The sequence below is a fragment of the Schistocerca gregaria genome, chromosome 1, assembly GCF_023897955.1.
Source record: "Schistocerca gregaria isolate iqSchGreg1 chromosome 1, iqSchGreg1.2, whole genome shotgun sequence".
Taxonomy (NCBI): Eukaryota; Metazoa; Arthropoda; class Insecta; order Orthoptera; family Acrididae; genus Schistocerca; species Schistocerca gregaria.
The window spans coordinates 809,845,351-809,865,821 of NC_064920.1; the positions used below are offsets into that span (position 1 = coordinate 809,845,351).

At 46.1% G+C, this 20,471-nt stretch overlaps 1 protein-coding gene across 1 annotated transcript in view; it reads right to left on the bottom strand.

Moving 5' to 3' along the window:
* LOC126270700 (fringe glycosyltransferase) overlaps positions 1-20,471 on the bottom strand; it is a 570,474-nt gene that overhangs the window by 322,116 nt on the left and 227,887 nt on the right. The window contains exons 3-4 of the mRNA XM_049974091.1: positions 13,400-13,448; positions 4,346-4,388 (exon numbers count right to left, since the gene is read on the bottom strand). Of these exons, the coding sequence (XP_049830048.1) occupies positions 4,346-4,388; positions 13,400-13,448 (92 nt within the window). The remainder of the gene's footprint in view (positions 1-4,345; positions 4,389-13,399; positions 13,449-20,471) is intronic.

Genomic DNA, 20,471 nt, shown 5'->3' on the forward strand with positions numbered 1-20,471 from the left:
AAAAGCTGTCTCGGGCGTCTCTAGACACCTCTTCGCTGGTCATTGGAGCTGAGTTGGAAGCAGGACTAATCACTGAAGACAGTTCTACTCCAGTCAATGAGGTTCCAGGACTACGACGTGTCTGGAGACGCCCCAGACAGCGATGGGGCATCAACCTGACTGTTGGCCGCCATACGGCCCAACAAAGAGGAGCGATGACCTGGGTTGCCACTTTATAGTAGGATCCCTTTGGTTGTCACCTGCGATACCCTTACAGCACAGCGGTCCGACGAAGACATTATATGTCCCATTTTATTAGTATTCATGGCAAGTCTTAATGGGCTTATATTTCAGCAAAATAATGCCCGCCCGCACGCAGAGTTTCTACTGCTTTCTTCATGCTGGCCAAATCCTACCTTGACCAGCAAGGTCGTCGGATCTGTCACCAGTTGAGAACGTCTGGGTGTGAGCAGGGCCTTTCATCCACCTCGGGATTTTGACGATCTAACGCACCAATCGACCAGAGGTTCATGCGACATCCCCCAGGAGGGCATCCAACACCTTATCCATCAGTGCTAAGCCGAATAATTGCTTGCATAAAGGGAAGAGGTAGAACAACGCGTTACTGGCTTGCTCAATATGTGAAGCTCTTTCTCTTGATTGTACCATCCACATGGTAATCATTTTTTCTGTAAACGCACATAACGTCTATCGATTTCCATGCCATTCGGATGCTTCTACGTGGCGCGTTGTATTTTTTCCTTAAAGTGTGCAAATACTATGTATTCAGATGTTACATTTAACCTCCTATTGATAGGAGTCCACATCTGCCGTTGGCGTTTTCCTCTTTACAAGAAGTACAGCACTTTCTGACACCATGACTCCCTTCCAACTCCTCTTTTTCCTGATATGGCAGGATGCTGTTTCTCATTTCATACGAACTTGCGCTAATTTTAACAGCGCAGTCGACCTGTAGGCGCCTTCAAATAAACTCCGCTTGCACAAACTGTGTCGCCTGCTGTGTTCTCCTCTTCATCAGCACATCATATAGTTTTCTTTGTATGGCCATTTTCCGCAGCTGCTACGAAATCAATTTTTTACCGTTCTCCGCTTTCGGTTTTTCCCCGTTTTTTGATGGCTCGCGCAAGACCGAAGGGCTTTTAACCATCATTTGAAGTTCTGAATACTTTGTTTACACTATTTCCGTCCTGACACACGGATCAAAATTTGTGTAATACTGTTCCGCAGTTGTTCTTTGAATACACAGAGCCCCTCTATATAGGGCACTACTGAATTATAGGGGAAACACCTTACTGCCGAGCCAATTTCAAAAAACACCTCAATAGAGCCGGGTTCGGTGGGGGAAGGTATTCTGTAGATACGCTCGTTCTCCACGCCGAGCCAGTAAGCGTGATTGTGTGTCCCGCTGTCCAGTGTCTTGAGCCTGCAGTAACGAGCGACTACGGTGACGCTGCAGATGCGGCAGTGGCCAGCTTAGCATAATGGCCTTCCGCACTGAAATGCGGATGTCATTTCACATTCAAGAGAAATGAAAGTTCACCCTCACGATGGCTCTTCTTGTTGTCGAGTTACCTCGTTGAAGAAAATGATTGTCGCAGCACAACTTGTATTTCGTCGGCCTTCACAGACAAGGGGGCTTAGAAATTATGTGACAAAAGAAAAGGAATAAAAGTGACGTACGTTCCAAGAATGAAGGATGTAGCACACCGGGCTTCGGAACAACAGAACTGAAATGTGACATTTTTTTTCCTGTTATTTTTGCTCCGAGTTCAGAACAACTGCACGGAGTTACTACCTCAGCGATTCCTCGGCGCCGCCACGATTGCCGAACAGCTACTGCAAATTTAGTTGACAAGATTCTTTGTGTGACGAACATCAGCAATAAAAATACAGCTACTTAAAGTAAAATGAGCACACGAAAACAAATACATTCGACTGTGACAGCACCTTTCAATTATCTCGCTGTCTTACATCGTGGATGTTTTAATTACACTTGACGGTTTGACAATTTTCCTTGCATCTTTTTAAGTCATCAGTCTTGTGACTGGTTTGCTGCGGCCCGCCACGAATCTCTCACCTCTGCCAACCATTTCATCTCAGAATAGCACTTGCAATCTACGTCCTCAATTATGTGCTGGATGTATTCCAGTCTGGGTCTTCCTGTTCAGCTGTTATCCTCTACAGCTACCAGTGCTAGCATGAAGGTTATTCCCTGATGCCTGAACAGATGTACTATCATCCGGTCCTTCACTGTCAGTTTTTTTCACATATTCTTTTCCTCGCCGCTTCTGCGGAGAACCACCTCATTCCGTACCTTACAAAAACAGCTACTTTTCAACGTTATTCTGTAGCACCGCATCCCAAATGCTTCGATGCTCTTCTATTCCGGTTTTCCGACAGACCATGTTTCACTATCATACAATGCTGTGCTCCACAAGTACGTCCAAGAGCTTTTTTTTTTCAGATTAAGGCTTATGTTTCATACTAGCAGCCTTCTCTTCACCACGAGTGCCCTATTTGCCAGTGCAAGTCTGCTTTTCATGTTCTTGCTTCGTCCCGTCTTTCCCTATATCTTACGCCTATTTTTCTCATAATGGTTTATCACTTGCATATTAAACGACAGTCTCGTATTCACATATGATTTCACGTGCAATCTTCACTGGCAAGTCTTCAGTCTTCCGTCAATTCCTTAATTACTAAAAGCGAATGCCGAGATGGTTCCTTTGAATAGGATCGTTCAACTTTCTTCACCAGTCCGAACTTGTGGTCCGTCGCTAACGAACTCGCTGTCAATGCGATATTAAACGATACTCCTGCTTCCGCCCTTTAGGGCTTCTATTTCCTGTTTGTGCAACTTTCACAGCTGCCCTGAAACAACAGTTTTAACAACAGTGAACAGGCACACAGACACTCCATAGCAACTTAGTACGAGCCCGCGCTGAAGCTGGGTATTACGTGGCTAATGATCCTGTCCATTTGTGGTTACATCGCCATCTCCTTATGATTTGGAATAATGTGCGTTTTTCGCTCACATCAATCGGTGGTGCACGCAAAAATGCATGTACGGAATATTATGCTCGCGTAACGCACCATCTGCCGTGAAATATTCCAGCTGTATTTAACAGCCATATGACTACACGTATCACAAACGCCCCATGGAACCAGCTCACGAGTGAGTATTGGTATTGCGCTTTTATCTTCATAAAACGAGTCACTGGTGCGTGGAAATGTACCGGATATTTTAATCGTAACAGCCATAAAATTATCAATGAGGCAATATTCTTCATTTAATAGACTTACTCGCATCTGTTACTTCATGTTTTCATTACAAATTTATGGCACTATCTTCGTGCACCAAGATTATCAGCAATGTGGAATACCGCCTTTTTTAAGTGAAAAATTCAATTTCCCTCAGGAAAGTTATGTTGCATGTTTGGCGGAGAATGAAACCCAGTGCCATCCCACAGCCTTTTTGTGGAAATTCTGATCTATTTCACGATTTTACTTAGAAATACCAGTCTACATCAAACAAATCACGTGTATTGGTGACCAGATCGCACTACAAAGTTGAGTGTCACCCGTTGCCAGCACCTGGAGACTTCTGCAGTTCCTGCTGTCTCCACACATCAAAACTCTGGAGTGCGGTCTGAATATGGTTAGCCTTTGGATTGAAACCAGTCACTAATAAATGCAATTTGTTCTATCTAGACTTTTTTTCTAAATACAACATAGCCTTTTCCTCTTGCGTAGCATCAAGGGATCAATGGGTCACCACAAACTGAACTTTATAAATTATTTCGTTGCATACTGCACGTGGACTTGGGATACAACTGAAGACACTGTTGTGTTCGGGAATTTTATGCCACTATTTGTCCTTCTCTTTCCGGTTTCTGAATACTTATTGTTGTTTTGTAGGGCGGGCAACCACAGCAAACTTCGAGACTTTTCCAAAGAAAATTCCGCACTGGCTGTACCAATGATTTTTATTAAACCTGCGACCGGTTTCGCACCACTTATCGGTGCATCCACCTGAGGAGTCAGTGCGCAATTTTCTTTGGAAAAATGAATACTTATCTCTTAGATTACCAGAACACCAACTGTTTATATCTAGATCGTAGTTCTTCGCACAAACGTGCCTTAGCGATCTCTGCCATGGTAGCAAGTAGTTATAGCTACAAGACTACACCAGAATACGGAGAGAGAGAGAGAGAGAGAGAGAGAGAGAGAGAGAGAGAGAGAGAGAGAGAGAGAGAGAGAGTCTAAACTGCTCCGTAAAAGCTCTTTCCCCATTATCGTCAGAGGAGTAACGCTAATATAAGGAACCATCTAAGACACAAAAACTCACCTGTTATGCGAAGAGGAACAGTTCGTGTTGATCATGTGACCATCTGCAAAGAAAAGGAAAGAAATGAGTGTTAGAGAGCAGTTTTTAGTAATCATTCGTGACAAGACATTAAGAAAGCACACTCGAACTCTGGCGGCAGAGCGTAAACAGGATGGGGCGGCCGCTTCCTCGCCCTTCTTCCCGCGGAGTGACAGGGCGCTCGCCGCACCTGCCGCATTCAGACTTCCGGAGCCGCGTCCTCGCCGCTCTTTTGTTTCCCCGCCAGAGCTGCAATTACCTTACAATGGCAGCTTCCTGCCAGCTTACGTCACCAGGTCTCGGCTCTCAACACAGCCCGCACAAGCTCCCCAAGCAATGAGGCAGGAGGGCCTCAGAAAGGGCGCGACCGGCAAGCCGACCTTCACACCATGCTATGTCACAGTCGCCAACTGCTGTGTCGCTAACAACAGGAAGTGTTCTCTTTCATCCTAGAACTATTTTTATACATATAAAAACGCCACTCATTGCAAAGAGCTCAACATCACAGCCTAAGATAATAGCAGAACAGTAGAGACATGATTCGCCCCTTCACATGCCGACGACGGCGAGGTCATTAGAGAAGGAGCACAACCTAGAAATGGAACAGGATGCGGAGCGAAATCGGCCGCGTCCTTTCCTAAGGACACATCTTGACGATTACCTTAATCGATTTAATGAAGCTACGGAAAACCTAAATCTGGATGGCTGGACAGGGCTTGAACCTTCTCCCTTATGAATGTGAGTCCTGTGGATTGATTTGGGAGAGGGGACCAAACAGCGAGGCCATCGGTGCCATCAGATTAGGAATGAAGGGGGGGGGGGGAGGAAATCGGCCGTGCCCTTTCAGAGGAACCATCCCGGCATTTACCCGAAGCAATTTAAGGAAATCACGGAAAACCTAAATCAGGATGGCCGAACGCAGGGTTTGAGGCGTCGTCCTCCCGAATGCGAGTCCTGTGCGTTTACCACTGTCCCACTTCGCTCGGAAATGTCTTCGCATTATATTCGGACTTTTGCTAGAGTTTATCGTCACGCAGTAAAAGAATACGTTTGAACCAGGTTTAATGATATTTGGATATCTCACTGCTGCAGAATTTCTTAAGCAACACTGTCTGGTTCCAAGCTAAAACACACTTTTTTAGTGAATCATGCTTAAACTTGCATTTTTATCTGCCATATGCTTCTTCGATATTTTTTACCGAAAACTAACAAATGTTCAAATGTGTGTGAAATCTTATGGGGCTTAACTGCTAAGGTCATCAGTCCCTAAGCCTACACACTACTTAACCTAAATTATCTTAAGGTCAAATACACACACACACACCCCCATGCCCGAAGGAGGACTGTAACCTCCGCCGGGATATCAGTCCGTAACTAAAGCGCCTGAGACCGCTCGGCTGGAAAACTAACACAGTTGAAGATGTGACACCAGCTATGTTATGGGTATAAACCTTAGTTATTTACCGAGCTGACGAAGTAAATCCGCAGTAGAATAAAAAACTTTACTTCTGATCTAGCTCATCTCTAACACATACGTCTAAAAGTATTCGAAGTCTGAACTGTTTTAAAATACAATGATATAAATCCGCATTCTCTTACGGGGAATCAGACTGCGATCAAATCTTGCCAACAGTTTCTCAATAAATCAGTGACTGGTTTCAGAGAAACGAAGGTAACGGATTAGTCCTGTGCAATGACGGTATGGGGTACGTTCCGCATATAACAACTCGTCGAAGCACAGGAATGTAATTTGTGACCCCAAATCGAATACTTCGTATCTTCGTCCGTATACAAAGACACACATTCTGGCGGCCGCGCGGTTCTAGGCGCTACAATCTGGAACCGAACGACCGCTACGGTCGCAGGGTCGAATCCTGCCTCGGGCATGGATGTGTGCGATGTCCGTAGGTTAGTTAGGTTTAAGTACTTCTAGGTTCTAGGGGACTGATGACCTCAGAAGTGAAGTCCCATAGTGCTCAGAGCCATATGAACCATTTTTGAACACACATTCTACGGATCACTATGAGGTTTGTTTTCCTGTTCTTTCACTGTAATTTATCATTTTTAGTCTTGGGTGTAACGTGAGAAGAAGACTTACTTTTCTCTCTCCCTCTCTCTCTCTCTCTCTCTCTCTCTCTCTCTCTGTGTGTGTGTGTAGGTAGGTAGGTGTGTGTGTGTGTGTGTGTGTGTAGGTAGGTAGGTAGGTGTGTGTGTGTGTGTGTGTGTGTAGGTAGGTAGGTAGGTGTGTGTGTGTGTGTGTGTGTAGGTAGGTAGGTGTGTGTGTGTGTGTGTGTGTGTGTAGGTAGGTAGGTGTGTGTGTGTGTGTGTGTGGGTAGGTAGGTGTGTGTGTGTGTGTGTGTAGGTAGGTAGGTGTGTGTGTGTGTGTGTGTAGGTAGGTAGGTGTGTGTCTAGGTAGGTGTGTGTCTAGGTAGGTGTGTGTCTAGGTAGGTGTGTGTCTAGGTAGGTGTGTGTCTAGGTAGGTGTGTGTCTAGGTAGGTGTGTGTCTAGGTAGGTGTGTGTCTAGGTAGGTGTGTGTCTAGGTAGGTGTGTGTCTAGGTAGGTGTGTGTCTAGGTAGGTGTGTGTCTAGGTAGGTGTGTGTCTAGGTAGGTGTGTGTCTAGGTAGGTGTGTGTCTAGGTAGGTGTGTGTCTAGGTAGGTGTGTGTCTAGGTAGGTGTGTGTCTAGGTAGGTGTGTGTCTAGGTAGGTGTGTGTCTAGGTAGGTGTGTGTCTAGGTAGGTGTGTGTCTAGGTAGGTGTGTGTGTGTAGGTAGGTGTGTGTGTGTAGGTAGGTGTGTGTGTGTAGGTAGGTGTGTGTGTGTAGGTAGGTGTGTGTGTGTAGGTAGGTGTGTGTGTGTAGGTAGGTGTGTGTGTAGGTAGGTGTGTGTGTAGGTAGGTGTGTGTGTAGGTAGGTGTGTGTGTAGGTAGGTGTGTGTGTAGGTAGGTGTGTGTGTGTAGGTAGGTGTGTGTGTGTAGGTAGGTGTGTGTGTGTGTGTAGGTAGGTGTGTGTGTGTGTGTAGGTAGGTGTGTGTGTGTGTGTAGGTAGGTGTGTGTGTGTGTGTAGGTAGGTGTGTGTGTGTGTGTGTGTGTGTAGGTAGGTGTGTGTGTGTGTGTAGGTGTGTGTGTAGGTAGGCGTGTGTGTGTGTGTAGGTAGGTGTGTGTGTGTGTGTGTGTGTGTAGGTAGGTGTGTGTGTGTGTGTAGGTAGGTGTGTGTGTGTGTGTGTGTGTGTGTGTGTGTGTGTGTGTGTGTAGGTAGGTGTGTGTGTGTGTGTGTAGGTAGGTGTGTGTGTGTAGGTAGGTAGGTGTGTGTGTGTAGGTAGGTAGGTGTGTGTGTGTGTAGGTAGGTGTGTGTGTGTAGGTAGGTGTGTGTGTGTGTGTAGGTAGGTGTGTGTGTGTGTGTGTAGGTAGGTGTGTGTGTGTGTGTGTAGGTAGGTGTGTGTGTGTGTGTGTGTGTAGGTAGGTAGGTGTGTGTGTGTGTGTAGGTAGGTAGGTGTGTGTGTGTAGGTAGGTAGGTAGGTGTGTGTGTGTAGGTAGGTAGGTAGGTGTGTGTGTGTAGGTAGGTAGGTAGGTGTGTGTGTGTAGGTAGGTAGGTGTGTGTGTGTAGGTAGGTGTGTGTGTGTGTGTGTAGGTAGGTGTGTGTGTGTGTGTGTAGGTAGGTGTGTGTGTGTGTGTGTAGGTAGGTGTGTGTGTGTGTGTGTGTAGGTAGGTGTGTGTGTGTGTGTGTAGGTAGGTGTGTGTGTGTGTGTGTAGGTAGGTGTGTGTGTGTGTAGGTAGGTGTGTGTGTGTGTAGGTAGGTGTGTGTGTGTGTGTAGGTAGGTGTGTGTGTGTGTGTGTGTGTGTAGGTAGGTGTGTGTGTGTGTAGGTAGGTGTGTGTGTGTAGGTAGGTGTGTGTGTGTAGGTAGGTGTGTGTGTGTGTGTGTTTAGGTAGGTGTGTGTGTGTAGGTAGGTGTGTGTGTGTGTGTGTAGGTGTGTGTGTGTGTGTGTAGGTGTGTGTGTGTGTGTGTGTAGGTGTGTGTGTGTGTGTGTGTAGGTGTGTGTGTGTAGGTGTGTGTGTGTGTGTAGGTGCTTCAATCTTCTTTTGAAACTTCATCTTCACCACTCGGTATACTATGCAAATTGCCGGGTTTACAGACCCCAAATTCCGAGAAGCCGGTCACCAACACACTGAAAATTAAGCGGAACTTCTATGAACGCCAGTCCTTGTTTGGAGGTTCCTATGCACCGTTAAAACGAATCCCGCAAATGATTTGTACGGAATAAAGAACTTATCGAACATCCCAATGGTTACCATTCACCACAGTAGATGGCCAGCAGCGGGATGGATCATTTGAAGGTGCTTCAACCTCATTAGACGAGGCCTAACACCTCATCAAATGGGGACGTTTGACAACAGATTTGTCTGTGGCGAGTATCACCATATGGAACGTCTCCTGACCTGTTCCAACTATCCCGGTAAATCCATCTTCCCTGAAGAATGGTAGGAAAGTAAGAAAGTAATGGTGTTAGTCGTATTTTGGGCTGAAAAGTATGATCTGCGGACTAGAAACAAATGAAGTAAAGCTGCCAACGCTTCGTTGTTTGTGGCACAGAGCTTTTCGGAGATACCATTTGACGTTTACGAAGATCGTCGGACGCAGCCAAGACACCCGTGTTATATTGCCAGCGTTGCGTGACGCCCCACGGAGTGGCGGCTGGAGGCCTTCAGCAGCATGTGGGCCCAATCAAGAGGGTCGTGTTTGTTTGCGGGGGAGCCCTGCGGGCGGAGTTGAACGCCGCGGCTGTGGCGGGGGAGGGGCAGGGAGCTCGTCGCAGCACCTGCCGCCCCTCGGCGCTCTGCCCGCGCTCCAACCTGTTGACTCTGCCGCGTGTCGTGACCTGGCGGCGCTCACGTCTCGTCTCACTTTGCCATTATTTACAGCCACTGCCTACGCGCCGCAGAACGATGCTCGCGACCCCGTGAGATGAAACCGTTGATGTCTTAGTATCTACTGGTGAGTCTGACGAGAACACGATACAGGTCACTATCAGATTTCCCTGAAACTCGGCGTAGTGGAAGACGAGTAAAAATAAACGAAACAGTGTCTCGGCTTATCCTTACACATTCGATCGTTTCTAAGAAAAAGACGGTAATGTTTTCGACGTAGTTCAGATGCCTTTTTGGCGTAAGATTATCTCAGCTGAAACGGTGGCTACCGTCGCGGCCCTTCTCACTTTTGCGCCCCGAGTTCGAAACACAATTATTGTTTTTATTTACTTTATTTTATTCATGTACCCATGTCCGCAGAAGGTTACTATATGAATGTTTCTCATCAAGTTAGGGAATACGAGTGCGATAGTTGCTGTAAAATTGGAACTGGGTTTCAGAGTCATACATTTATTACATAATATCTTTGTATGTGTATGGTATTTTCATGGGTTAAAATATATTTAAATCCTCATATTCCTACATTTAACTTATATATATATATTGTTATGGTAAAATACAGTGAGCGAAAGGCTATTTACAATTTGTACAGAAACCAGATGGCAGTTATAAGAGTCAAGGGGCATGAAACTGAAGCAATGGTTGGGAAGGAAGTCAGACAGGGTTGTAGCCTATCCAGGATGTTATTCAATCTGTATATTGAGCAAGCAGTAAAGGAAACAAAAGAAAAATTTGGAGTAGGTATTAAAATCCATGGAGAAGAAATAAAAACTTTTGAGGTTCGCCGATGACATTGTAGTTCTGTCAGCGACAGCAAAGGACCTGGAAGAGCAGCTGAACGGAATGGACATGGTCTTTAAAGGAGGATATAAGATGAACAACAAAAGCAATACGAGAATAATGGAATGTAGTCGAATTAAATCGGGTGATGCTGCGGGAATTAGATTAGGTAATGAGACACTTAAAGTAGTAAAGGAGTATTGCTATTTGGTGAGCAAAATAACTGATGATGGTCGAAGTAGAGAGGATATAAAATGTAGACTGGCAATGGCAAGGAAAGCATTTCTGAAGAAGAGAAATTTCTTAACATCGAGTATAGATTTAAGTGAAAGGAAGTCGTTTCTGAAAGTATTTGTATGGAAGTGAAACATGGACGATAAATAGTTTGGACAAGAAGAGAATAGAAGCTTTCGAAATGTGGTGCTACAGAAGAATGCTGAAGATTAGATGGGTAGATCACATAACTAATGAGGAGGTATTGAATAGAATTGGGGAGAAGAGGAGTTTGTGGCACAACTTGACTAGAAGAAGGGATCGGTTGGTAGTAGGGCATATTCTGAGGCATCAAAGGATCACAAATTTAGCATTGGAGGGCAGCGTGGAGGGTAAAAATCGTAGAGGGAGACCAAGAGATGAATACACTGAGCAGATTCAGAAGGATGTAGATTGCAGTGGGTACTGGGAGATGAAGAAGCTTGCAGAGGACACAGTATCATGGAGAGCTGCATCATACCCGTCTCTGGACTGAAGACCAGAACATGTTTATTCTGCAGGACGATTTGGTGCATCCCCTTGGGTGAAACCGTTCATAGAAACATTCGAAACAGAAATTCTGAACATGACGAGCATCGTGCTAATGCATGTTTGCCGCAGTGACATTTCTTCGTAGGAATCTCGCTCGGAAAAAAAAACTTCGTTAACGCTGCTGAAGATTACACGCGCTGGCAATAATGCCGTGGCAATCTACGCATAACGGACCAATTTAATAATTTCCTCGTTCATTGATCGATTTCTTCTCTTAAAATATATTCACTAGTAGTAGACGAATAATGACAACGTCATTTCAATATAAATTGTAAAACATTCGTGGAATGATCTTCTACGGACATGGGAGTAGATAAATGAAACGTAAACATGAAAATAATATCAGGTGTCCAACACTGGACGCTAAAGCTCCAAGCCTCAAGCGTTAGCCTCTCTGCCGCTGCTTTAGCTAAGCTTTTTTTCTCGCTAAAATGCACATGAAGTGGCGCCTACCTGGAAAACTGTGATTTTCTCAGAAAATGGAAGCATTAAATGTTTATGCTTTAAGGATAAAAATTGGAAATGGGTGACTACAGTCCTATAAGCATGAAGTCTACAAACTTTACTACAACATACTTTTGAGAAGCCTGTTATAGATCAAAATGTATCAAATTCGACAATCTCTTCCAGTGTAATATTAAGTTGCACGTCGCTTTTATGGACTACACCAATTTCTTTCTGTTCCAAAGTCGTGACTTTTTAATGACCTAATGAATACAGAATAACAATTATTCACGAAGTTTCTCAACATAATAGAGCACGAACCAAGCATTCTGGACGTGTAAGAGGAAGTAAAGGTTCGGCTATCTTAGTTCTCGCTAACTATTCATGTAGTTGCTAAACATGTTTTCAGAAGCGGACTGAGATAAGAAATGATCCTACGATGCAAAATAAAATTGATTTATAACAAGATTGGTTGTGAGAGTAACAAGTTAATGATAAATTCTGACAAAACAGTGATAGCAAACTTTAATACCGGGCGTTGAAGAAGTAACTATGCAGTACCTTGTGTTCTAAGTCAACATTGATACGATTGTCAATTATTAATATAACGTTTTCAATTGTTTAACACGTCAGAACCGCATTTGACCAGGTAATTGTATTTGTTCGCAGGTCCGGTTTGACTGAAGACCAACGTCTTGGGTGACATTGTGGCCCAGGTCACCATGCTGATGACTGAACGAAGAGTGTTTCTTGTGGAGCATGTGTTTCGCAATGGACACAAGTTTGCCTAAGCAGTAGAAGCACAATTTGCAACAAAGTTACCAGAAGTGAAGATGCCTAATCGCAATGCTGTACGGAACTTCATCACCAAGTTTCGAAAGAAAAGTCGCTTTCATAATGCTCTAAAATCAGACAGGCCATCAACATCCGAAGAGAAGGTGGCGGAGGTGCAAGACATGATGCTGTAAAGTCCAAAGAAATCGGTTAGACAACTAGTTCAGCAGTGCCCGTGTGTTCCGCTCACAAGATTCTCCGGACGTCACTGTCCATGTATCCGTACAAAATAACTGTAACTGAGATACACAGATGTCCCGATGCGTGTGAACTTTTTAAACTGATTTCTGTTCTTCCTGCAGGACAACGATGAGGGAATTCTACACGACGTTTTTTTCACGGATGAGGTATGGTTTCATGCTTCCGGTTACGTGAGTAGCTAGAATAGTCGTGTATGGACTACGGAGAATCCGCATGAATGTGAGGCGTCCCCACTGCATGATCAAAAGGTTGGTGTGTGTGTGTGTGTGTGTGTGTGTGTGTGTGTGTGTGTGTCGGGGGGGGGGGGGGGGGGGGGGGACTCGCAATCGCAGCATTGGGCCTATCTTCTTTCGGGACACCATAAATGCAGAACGGTACGGCACCTGCATTCTGGAGCCCTTCCTAGGTGAACTGAATGGGGACGAAATTGAGAATGGGTCTGAGCACTATGGGACTTAACATATGATGTCATCAGTCCCCTGGAACTTAGAACTACTTAAACCTAACTAACCTAAGGACATCACACACATCCATGCCCGAGGCAGGATTCGAACCCACGACCGTAGCGGTCGCGCGGTTCCAGACTGTAGCGCCTAGAACCGCTCGGCCACAATTGAGAATGCCTGCTTCCAATAGGATGGGGTGACTGCACATACCGCCCACAAGGCGATGAACTTTTTAAAGGAGATCTTCGGTGACCGCATGATCTCTCGTGGACTCAGGCCTCCGCGTTTACCCGACTTGGTTCCATCGGATTACTTTCTATGGGGTACGATGAAGGGGAAGGCTTATGAAGGCAATCCACACACCATAGAAGAATATGCTGCACTGACACGTCACATTCGGAACATCACTCTCAATGTTCTGCACGTCTTAAAGAACATGCATAAAAGTGTGCAACTGTGTTTTTAAGTTGAAGGGGATCACTTCCAGCATCTCTTTAAACTTCCATGACTTTAATACAGCAAGTTATGACGTGCATAGTTACTTATTGAACACACTGTATTACTGATTCATTTATGCTGACAAAGATTGAGAGTGCCGTATACTTACTAGTCTTCAGCTGAAACTCTGGATCGTCTGTGTCCGTGAAGAACCACGTCTGCAACAGAAGAACAAGACCATCGTTAATTTTTTCTTGAACAGAAGAGGAGGAGGAGGAGGAGGAGGAGGAGGAGGAAGGTGAGCGAGCAGCGAGCTAGAGAGAGAGAGAGAGAGAGAGAGAGAGAGAGAGAGAGAGAGAGAGAGGGAAGTAGAGAACAAACGAGGGAGTTATTAAGATGAAAGGAAATTGTGATTGTAGACGGAAGAAGAGAATTGTGGGACGAGGACGTGGTCGCAGGGATGTGTGGCTGGGCCGCGGTGACAATAACTCGCAGACACCTACCTAATTGGGACAGGCGATGACACGGCGCTTTACGGGAACGGAGGGGACACGCGTTTGTGGGGACAACGGGAGGGGACCGAGAGGCTCTGCCCGTGCGTGCCCTCGCAAGAAGCAGCAGCCAATTAGGGGTCAGCTCCTGTCTGCCCAGAGCGACACACACACACACACACACACACACACACACACACGCACACGCACACGCACACGCACACGCACACGCACACGCACACACACACACACACACAAGGAATTACATGGGCGCCATCTTCGCTCAGAAAAATGGACTGGACAGAAAGCGCAGCGCTGGAAACTCCAAAGTCACGCGAACAGTAATCCTTCACAAACAAGAGCGCCTCGTCAGCGAAAACACGTCCTGTTATTCTTTTCTGGGAACCTCGTGCTCATAATAGAGGGATTACGTTCTCTGCACGACAGATGTCAGGAGGTACATGGACGATGCCGACGATAAAAAGAAAGAGGCGTAGTCTTCACCAAGTTTCGTGCCCCAAAGAGTTGTTCAGGTTCTAATTTCAAAATTTCAGATGAAAATTATGCATTAACACAATCTGCGACTGGTGTTAAGGCAGAGCCAATGGCATCTCTGGAGAACTTCTGCGCAGAGAATCACTCCACAACGTAATTTAAAGTTGTCGACGGGAAATTCGAAACTTTTAAGAACATCAACTGAAGATGGAAACGTTTTTAAAAAACCACCGCGTCAACAGAAGCTTCCAAATAAATGCTTATTTCATAACAAAACTTTGTTGTAGGTGACTTATTACAATATTCGTTGACACTGCTTTCCAAGAGATTTTAGGGTAGTGCTGAACCGATTCAACATGCGCTGTCTATGAAATTTTTTGATCTCCGAGTTAATGCAAATAGTTCGGCGCGTTGACTCAGTATTTGTAAATGAACGATTTCTGAAATACTTATTCCTCGCTTGTGTGTACGCACTAGTGTAATTTAGGTAAAATAAAAAAAAAACGGCGCTGCGAAGTAATGAGGAGAGTCGATTACCCCGATCCTGAATAGTCAGACGTTTGCCGCTGTCTTGTCTGCGCAGAAACCACATACTGTTGTGCTCCGCCGAGTCCCTCTGATGATACACTAAGCAAAGAAAAGCGATTGTTTAACATAATATGAATGGGTGGAAAACAAAATAGGCTCAGTTTCGTTCATAATAGAGGGCGGGCCTGCCCACGATCGACGGAGCCAACGAACGTGGAACAGCGACAGTTAAGACAGGCTTCTGTTAGCAACAGGAGCGCATGCGCATACTTTACCGCTGGCTAATGTAAATTTCTGGCACTGTAATTGCTGCCGACTTGTTCTTTGTCAATAATTGTAAGGCTCGGTCGTTCCTATACGAAGGGTTCATAACCAAATACTATTAAAATTACGTATCTGGTTTTATGGAACTGCTAATAGCGATTTAACTATTTCAATTTAACAGATCTCTAATCCTTTGCAGTGCACACACGATATGCGAATGTTTCCCTCAAGCAGTTATCCAATGGGGAAGTATCAATGCATTTCTGTGTATCAAAGCTTCCTTTTAGCCATACACAATGAGACGTTGATTCGATTTTTTTTCTTTAGTTTGTGATTTCCATATGGTGATAGCTTTCAGGAAGACCTAAGTTAATGAAGACAGTGGTGAGTAATACAGAATTATATTTCATAACAAAAACTGCTAGCACAGAACTGTAAACCACGTTCCGTTTATTTTTCTTATTTTTTAACGTAGGTCATAAACGGGTTTGCTAATGAATGAGACACAAAAGCAACATTATTGCTAGCTGAGTATTAACGGCACAGTCAGTCTCCCATAGAATCAATTTTAGGAGAAAGAACTTCACAAGCGTCATTTTATATGAAAAAATCTGAGAAAATTATGGAATCAGTACTGGCGCAGACGTCAAAACGCAAAACGTGCATATGTTTATGGACGAGCTGAAACATCCCCTTTGAAAAAATTATGAAGTACTGTGCTGATAAACCTCTTACGTTATTTGATTTTCAAACAGCTGAGCAGAACTAAACGTATTCAAGCATTTCTCTCTTTACTTATTCTGATCAACACTAAACTGACACACAACATTTTTTTAGCGCAACGCAATCTGACTTTTTATAATCCCTACAAAAGAATGGCCCTGACTAACAATAACCTATACCTTTCATGAACCACTTACCTCACAAAAATCTTCGTTACTCAAGCTACTGCAATACAGCGTGCGCCAATACTGCCAGCTAAATAAAAGATTCAAACTACTGAAAGCACTAACTACTGATAGGCATAGTTGGAAAATGAAAGATTTTGATAGAGAAAAAGCAACATATTTACCTTAATAATATCAGTTCATGATATCCAATACTACACACGTCTAGACCGTCCGCTCTCAAAATTCTGCCATCTCTCTCCGCACATACACCACTGCTGGCTGCTCACCTCCAACTGCGCAACGCTACGCGCTGTTCACATCCAAATGCCCAACAGTACAATAGTGAATATTTGAACAATGCCAGCCAGCCACAGACTGCACACAGCACAGTCAGTGATTTTCATACAGAGCGCTACGTGGTGTTACCAACATAAAAACCTGTACAGCCCACCTACAGAGCCACATATAGTTATCAGTTCCTGAATAAACTGGACCTTGTAACCCGCTACATGCTGTGATACCAACTATATGTATGCTAAGGCGTTTCGTGCATTAACAGCTATAGCTGCGTCATTGATAGTGCCTGCCACGACTTTTTGCAGTTCCACGTTTGCTTTCCAGGCACTCTGTTCAAATACTTGTGCTGAATCAGCGCCTCGCGGCAGTGTGTGGTATGTGTGACCACTGGTAAAGGACGATCCACCGGTCGGGGAACGGAGCAGCTCGATACCATCCGTCGGCGGAGCCTCTACGGCGTTCAGCATTCCTCCGGACGACCGACTGCGTGCAGCAGCAGGCCGTAATGGCCTGTGGTGGTTGTAGCCAGCTGTATACGGCAGTGCTGGGCCATTAGGAACACCTGCGCGGAATAGGGTTACTGGATATGGCGCGCGCGCTATCGGCACCGGCGGATCGCCGAACATAAATCTGTATCAGCAATCTTCGCGATGTCATCTCTGTAACTAACGCACTACAGTTTCCTAATACCGTTGACGTTTTCTTATTAGAGTATTTGTTCTCCCTTCGTACTTGCAATGTTCTACAAGATTCTAACCGTGTCATTAAGTAAAGTAATTATTACCGGCAGTAAATACTGCGTGCCAAGGCTGCCCTCTCCACTGCTTCAGACTCTATCGGTTTATAATATGAATGAATATAGTTTATTTCTTGTTAGATATGAGAAGGCAAGCAGTAGTCAGTGTAATATGAAACAACAGCATCTACTGGAAGCTTTATCTTCGATAGAAAAATATTTTTCCAACGTTACTTTCCCCCAAGCGCCGGCCGGTGTGGCCGAGCGATTCTAGGCGCTTCAGTCTGGAAGCGCGGGACCGCTACGGTCGCAGGTTCGAATCCTGCCTCAGACATGGATGTATGTGTTGCCCTTATCTTAGTTAGGCTTAAGTAGTTCTAAGTTCTAGGGGACTGATGACCTCAACTGTTACGTCCCATAGTGCTCAGAGCCATTTGAACCTTCTCTTCCCTCCCCTCCCCTCCCCTCCCCTCCACTCCGCCCCCCCCCCCCCCCAGCGAGCTATCTAATTTGAACCTAGTGAATTAAATGAAATAATCGTGTGGCACTTATGGCCGTTGAGTTGCCACCTGGGCACGTTCGACCACCGAGCTGTCAATCTCTTCAGCTGACGACACAATGGGTAACTTAAGTGTCGGTGGTGATGACAGCACAACACCGAGTCCCCGAGCAGAGAAAATCTCCGACCCAGCCGGGCATCTAACTCGGGCCTGTTACATGGCCGTCAGATGCGCTCAGTTAAGGGGGGGGGGGGGGGGGGCTAGTTTAATAGCTGGTTCCATTTTTAGTTGTCCCGCGCCAGTGTGGATATGAGAACTCGCGTCAGGGTACTGCCTAATGGTGGTCTTACATGCTCAGTTACAATGCTTCGCGTACAATTAACTTCTTCAAAACCGGCGAGGCGAAGTGTCCTGCACTGAGTAACCACAGATGTGGTTAGAGATACAGTTCTCTACTAACTGTTAATGAACATTCGTTGTAAATGACGTATCTTACTACTTGCTTCTCTGGCGTTACGCCACGACCCTTACACAAATCAGAATCCAGCGAACAGACACGTCAGTAGTCGGACGCAAAGTTCAAATGGCTCTGAGCATTATGGGACTTAACATCTGAGGTCATTAGTCCCCTAGAACTTGGAAATGTTCAAAATCTTGTGAAATCTTATGGGACTTAACTGCTAACGTCATCAGTGCCTAAGCTTACACACTACTTAACCTAAATTATCCTACGGACAAACACACACACACCCATGGACGAGGGAGGACTCGAACCTCCGCCGGGACCAGCCGCATTGAACTTAGGACTACTTAAACCTAACTAACCTAAGAACATCAGACACATCCATACCCGAGGCAGGACCGTAGCGGTCGCGCGGTTCGAGACTGAAGCGCCTAGAACCCCTCGGCACCCCGGCCGGCCGGACGGAAGGTTCATAATAATGTGAAATAAGGACCAAGTGAGATTTGAACCCTGTTCTTCCGGTGCGCAGTCCAGCGCCGATACCACACAACCACGACCCAACGGTCATTTGTGTTGCACAGATTACATTTGAACCGTTCACTGTTTTTGTTTTTCTTCATTTCTCCACAGTTCAGTACCCACTCTTCCTGTTTCCATGCTTGATCTGTGTTTCAGTTTTTCAACGGGCTAACTCCTCGGTATATCTGAGGGGGTCGTTCCGAGGCTACAGCGCTTCGCCGTGATTTTCTGGTAGGGCAGCGGCGTTACGGCCAGGTAGCGGGGAGGGCGCGTACCCAGAAGAGGCGCGGCGCGGCGCGGCGCGGCGGGCTGCCAGCTGGGGAGGCCGTTCCCCTCGGCGAGCGGCCAACGCGTGGCGACGAGAAGGCGGTCGAGGACGCAACGCCCGCCGCTGGCCGCCCGCCACGACCTTGGGCCGCGACGCGACGCTGCGCCCGCCACACTCGCTTGCACTCTCGCGCGCCCTGCGCCGCTCATCTGTGACGAAGTAAAATGTTCCCATATTGCGGAGGTGCATCCTGCCTTCAGCACGGAGACGGAAGAACAGCGAGGAATCGAGCGAGGCGGAGCTCGGAAGTGTAACGTAACAAGCCACGCGTTAAGACGTCGGCACACCGACCGTGCATCCGAACGTCGAGCGTGCCGAGTTTCTGACGTCATAGCGTGGAATAGCACGTTCCGGAGTCTTTCCGAATTTGCAGATCTGACATGTCAGATATTCTGAGCGTGCGTCTGAGCGTTGACCAATCAGATGGCAGAACGCCACCTACGCCACACGCACGCCGTCTCCCTTCAGTACAGAGCTATGAGGCGCCATATTGGCATTCATTTCAAGCATGTATGTGCACTACTGGCCAATAAAATTGCTACACCACGAAGATGACGTGCTACAGACGCGAAATTTAACCGACAGGAAGAGGATTCTGTGATAAGCAAATGATGAGCTTTTCAGAGCATTCACACAAGCTTGGCACCGGTGGCGACACTTACAACGTGCTGACATGAGGGAAGTTTCCAACCGATTCCTCATACACAAACAGCAGTTGACCGACGTTGCCTGGTCAAACGTTGTTGTGATGCCTCGAGTAAGGAGGAGAAAAGCGTACCATCACGTTTCCGACTTTGATAAAGGTCGGATTGTAGCCTATCGTGATTGCGGTTTGTCGTATCGCGACACAGCTGCTCGCATTGTTCGAGATCCAATGACTGTTAGCAGAATATGGAATCGGTGGGTTCAGGAGGGTAATACGGAACGCCGTGCTGGATCCCAACGGCCTCATATCAATAGCAGTCGAGATGACAGGCATCTTATCCGCATGGTTGTAACGGATCGTGCAGCCACGTCTCGATCCCTGATCCAACAGATGGGGACGTCTGCAAGACAACAACCATCTGCACGAACAGTTCGACGACATTTGCAGCAGCATGGACTATCAGCTCGGAGACCATGGCTGCGGTTACCCTTGACGCTCCATCACAGCAGGAGCTCCTACAATGGTGTACTCAACGACGAACCTGGGTGCACGAATGGCAAAACGTCGTTTCTTCGGATGAATCCAGGTTCTGTTCACAGCATCATGATGGTCGCATCCGTGTTTGGCGACTTCGCGGTGAACGCACATCGGAAAAGTGTATTCGTCATTGCCATACTGGCCTATCACCTGGCGTGATGGTATGGGGTGCCATTGGTTACACGTCTCCGTCACCTCTTGTTCGCATTGACGGCACTTTGAACAGTGGACGTTACATTTCAGATGAGTTAAGACCCGTGGCTCTACCCTCCATTCGATCCCTGCGAAACCCTAAATTTAAGCAGATTTATGCACGATCCCATTTTGCCTTTCTCCATACAGAAAATGTTCGACTGCTGCCCTGGCAAGCACATTCTCCAGATCCCTCACCAATTGAAAACGTCTGGTAAATGGTGGCCGAGCAACTGGCTCGTCATAATACGCCAGTCACTACTCTTTAAGAACTGTGGTATCGCGTTGTAGCTGTATAGCAGCTGTACCTGTACACGCCATCCAAGCTATGTTTGACGCCTAGAGGTGGTGGTTC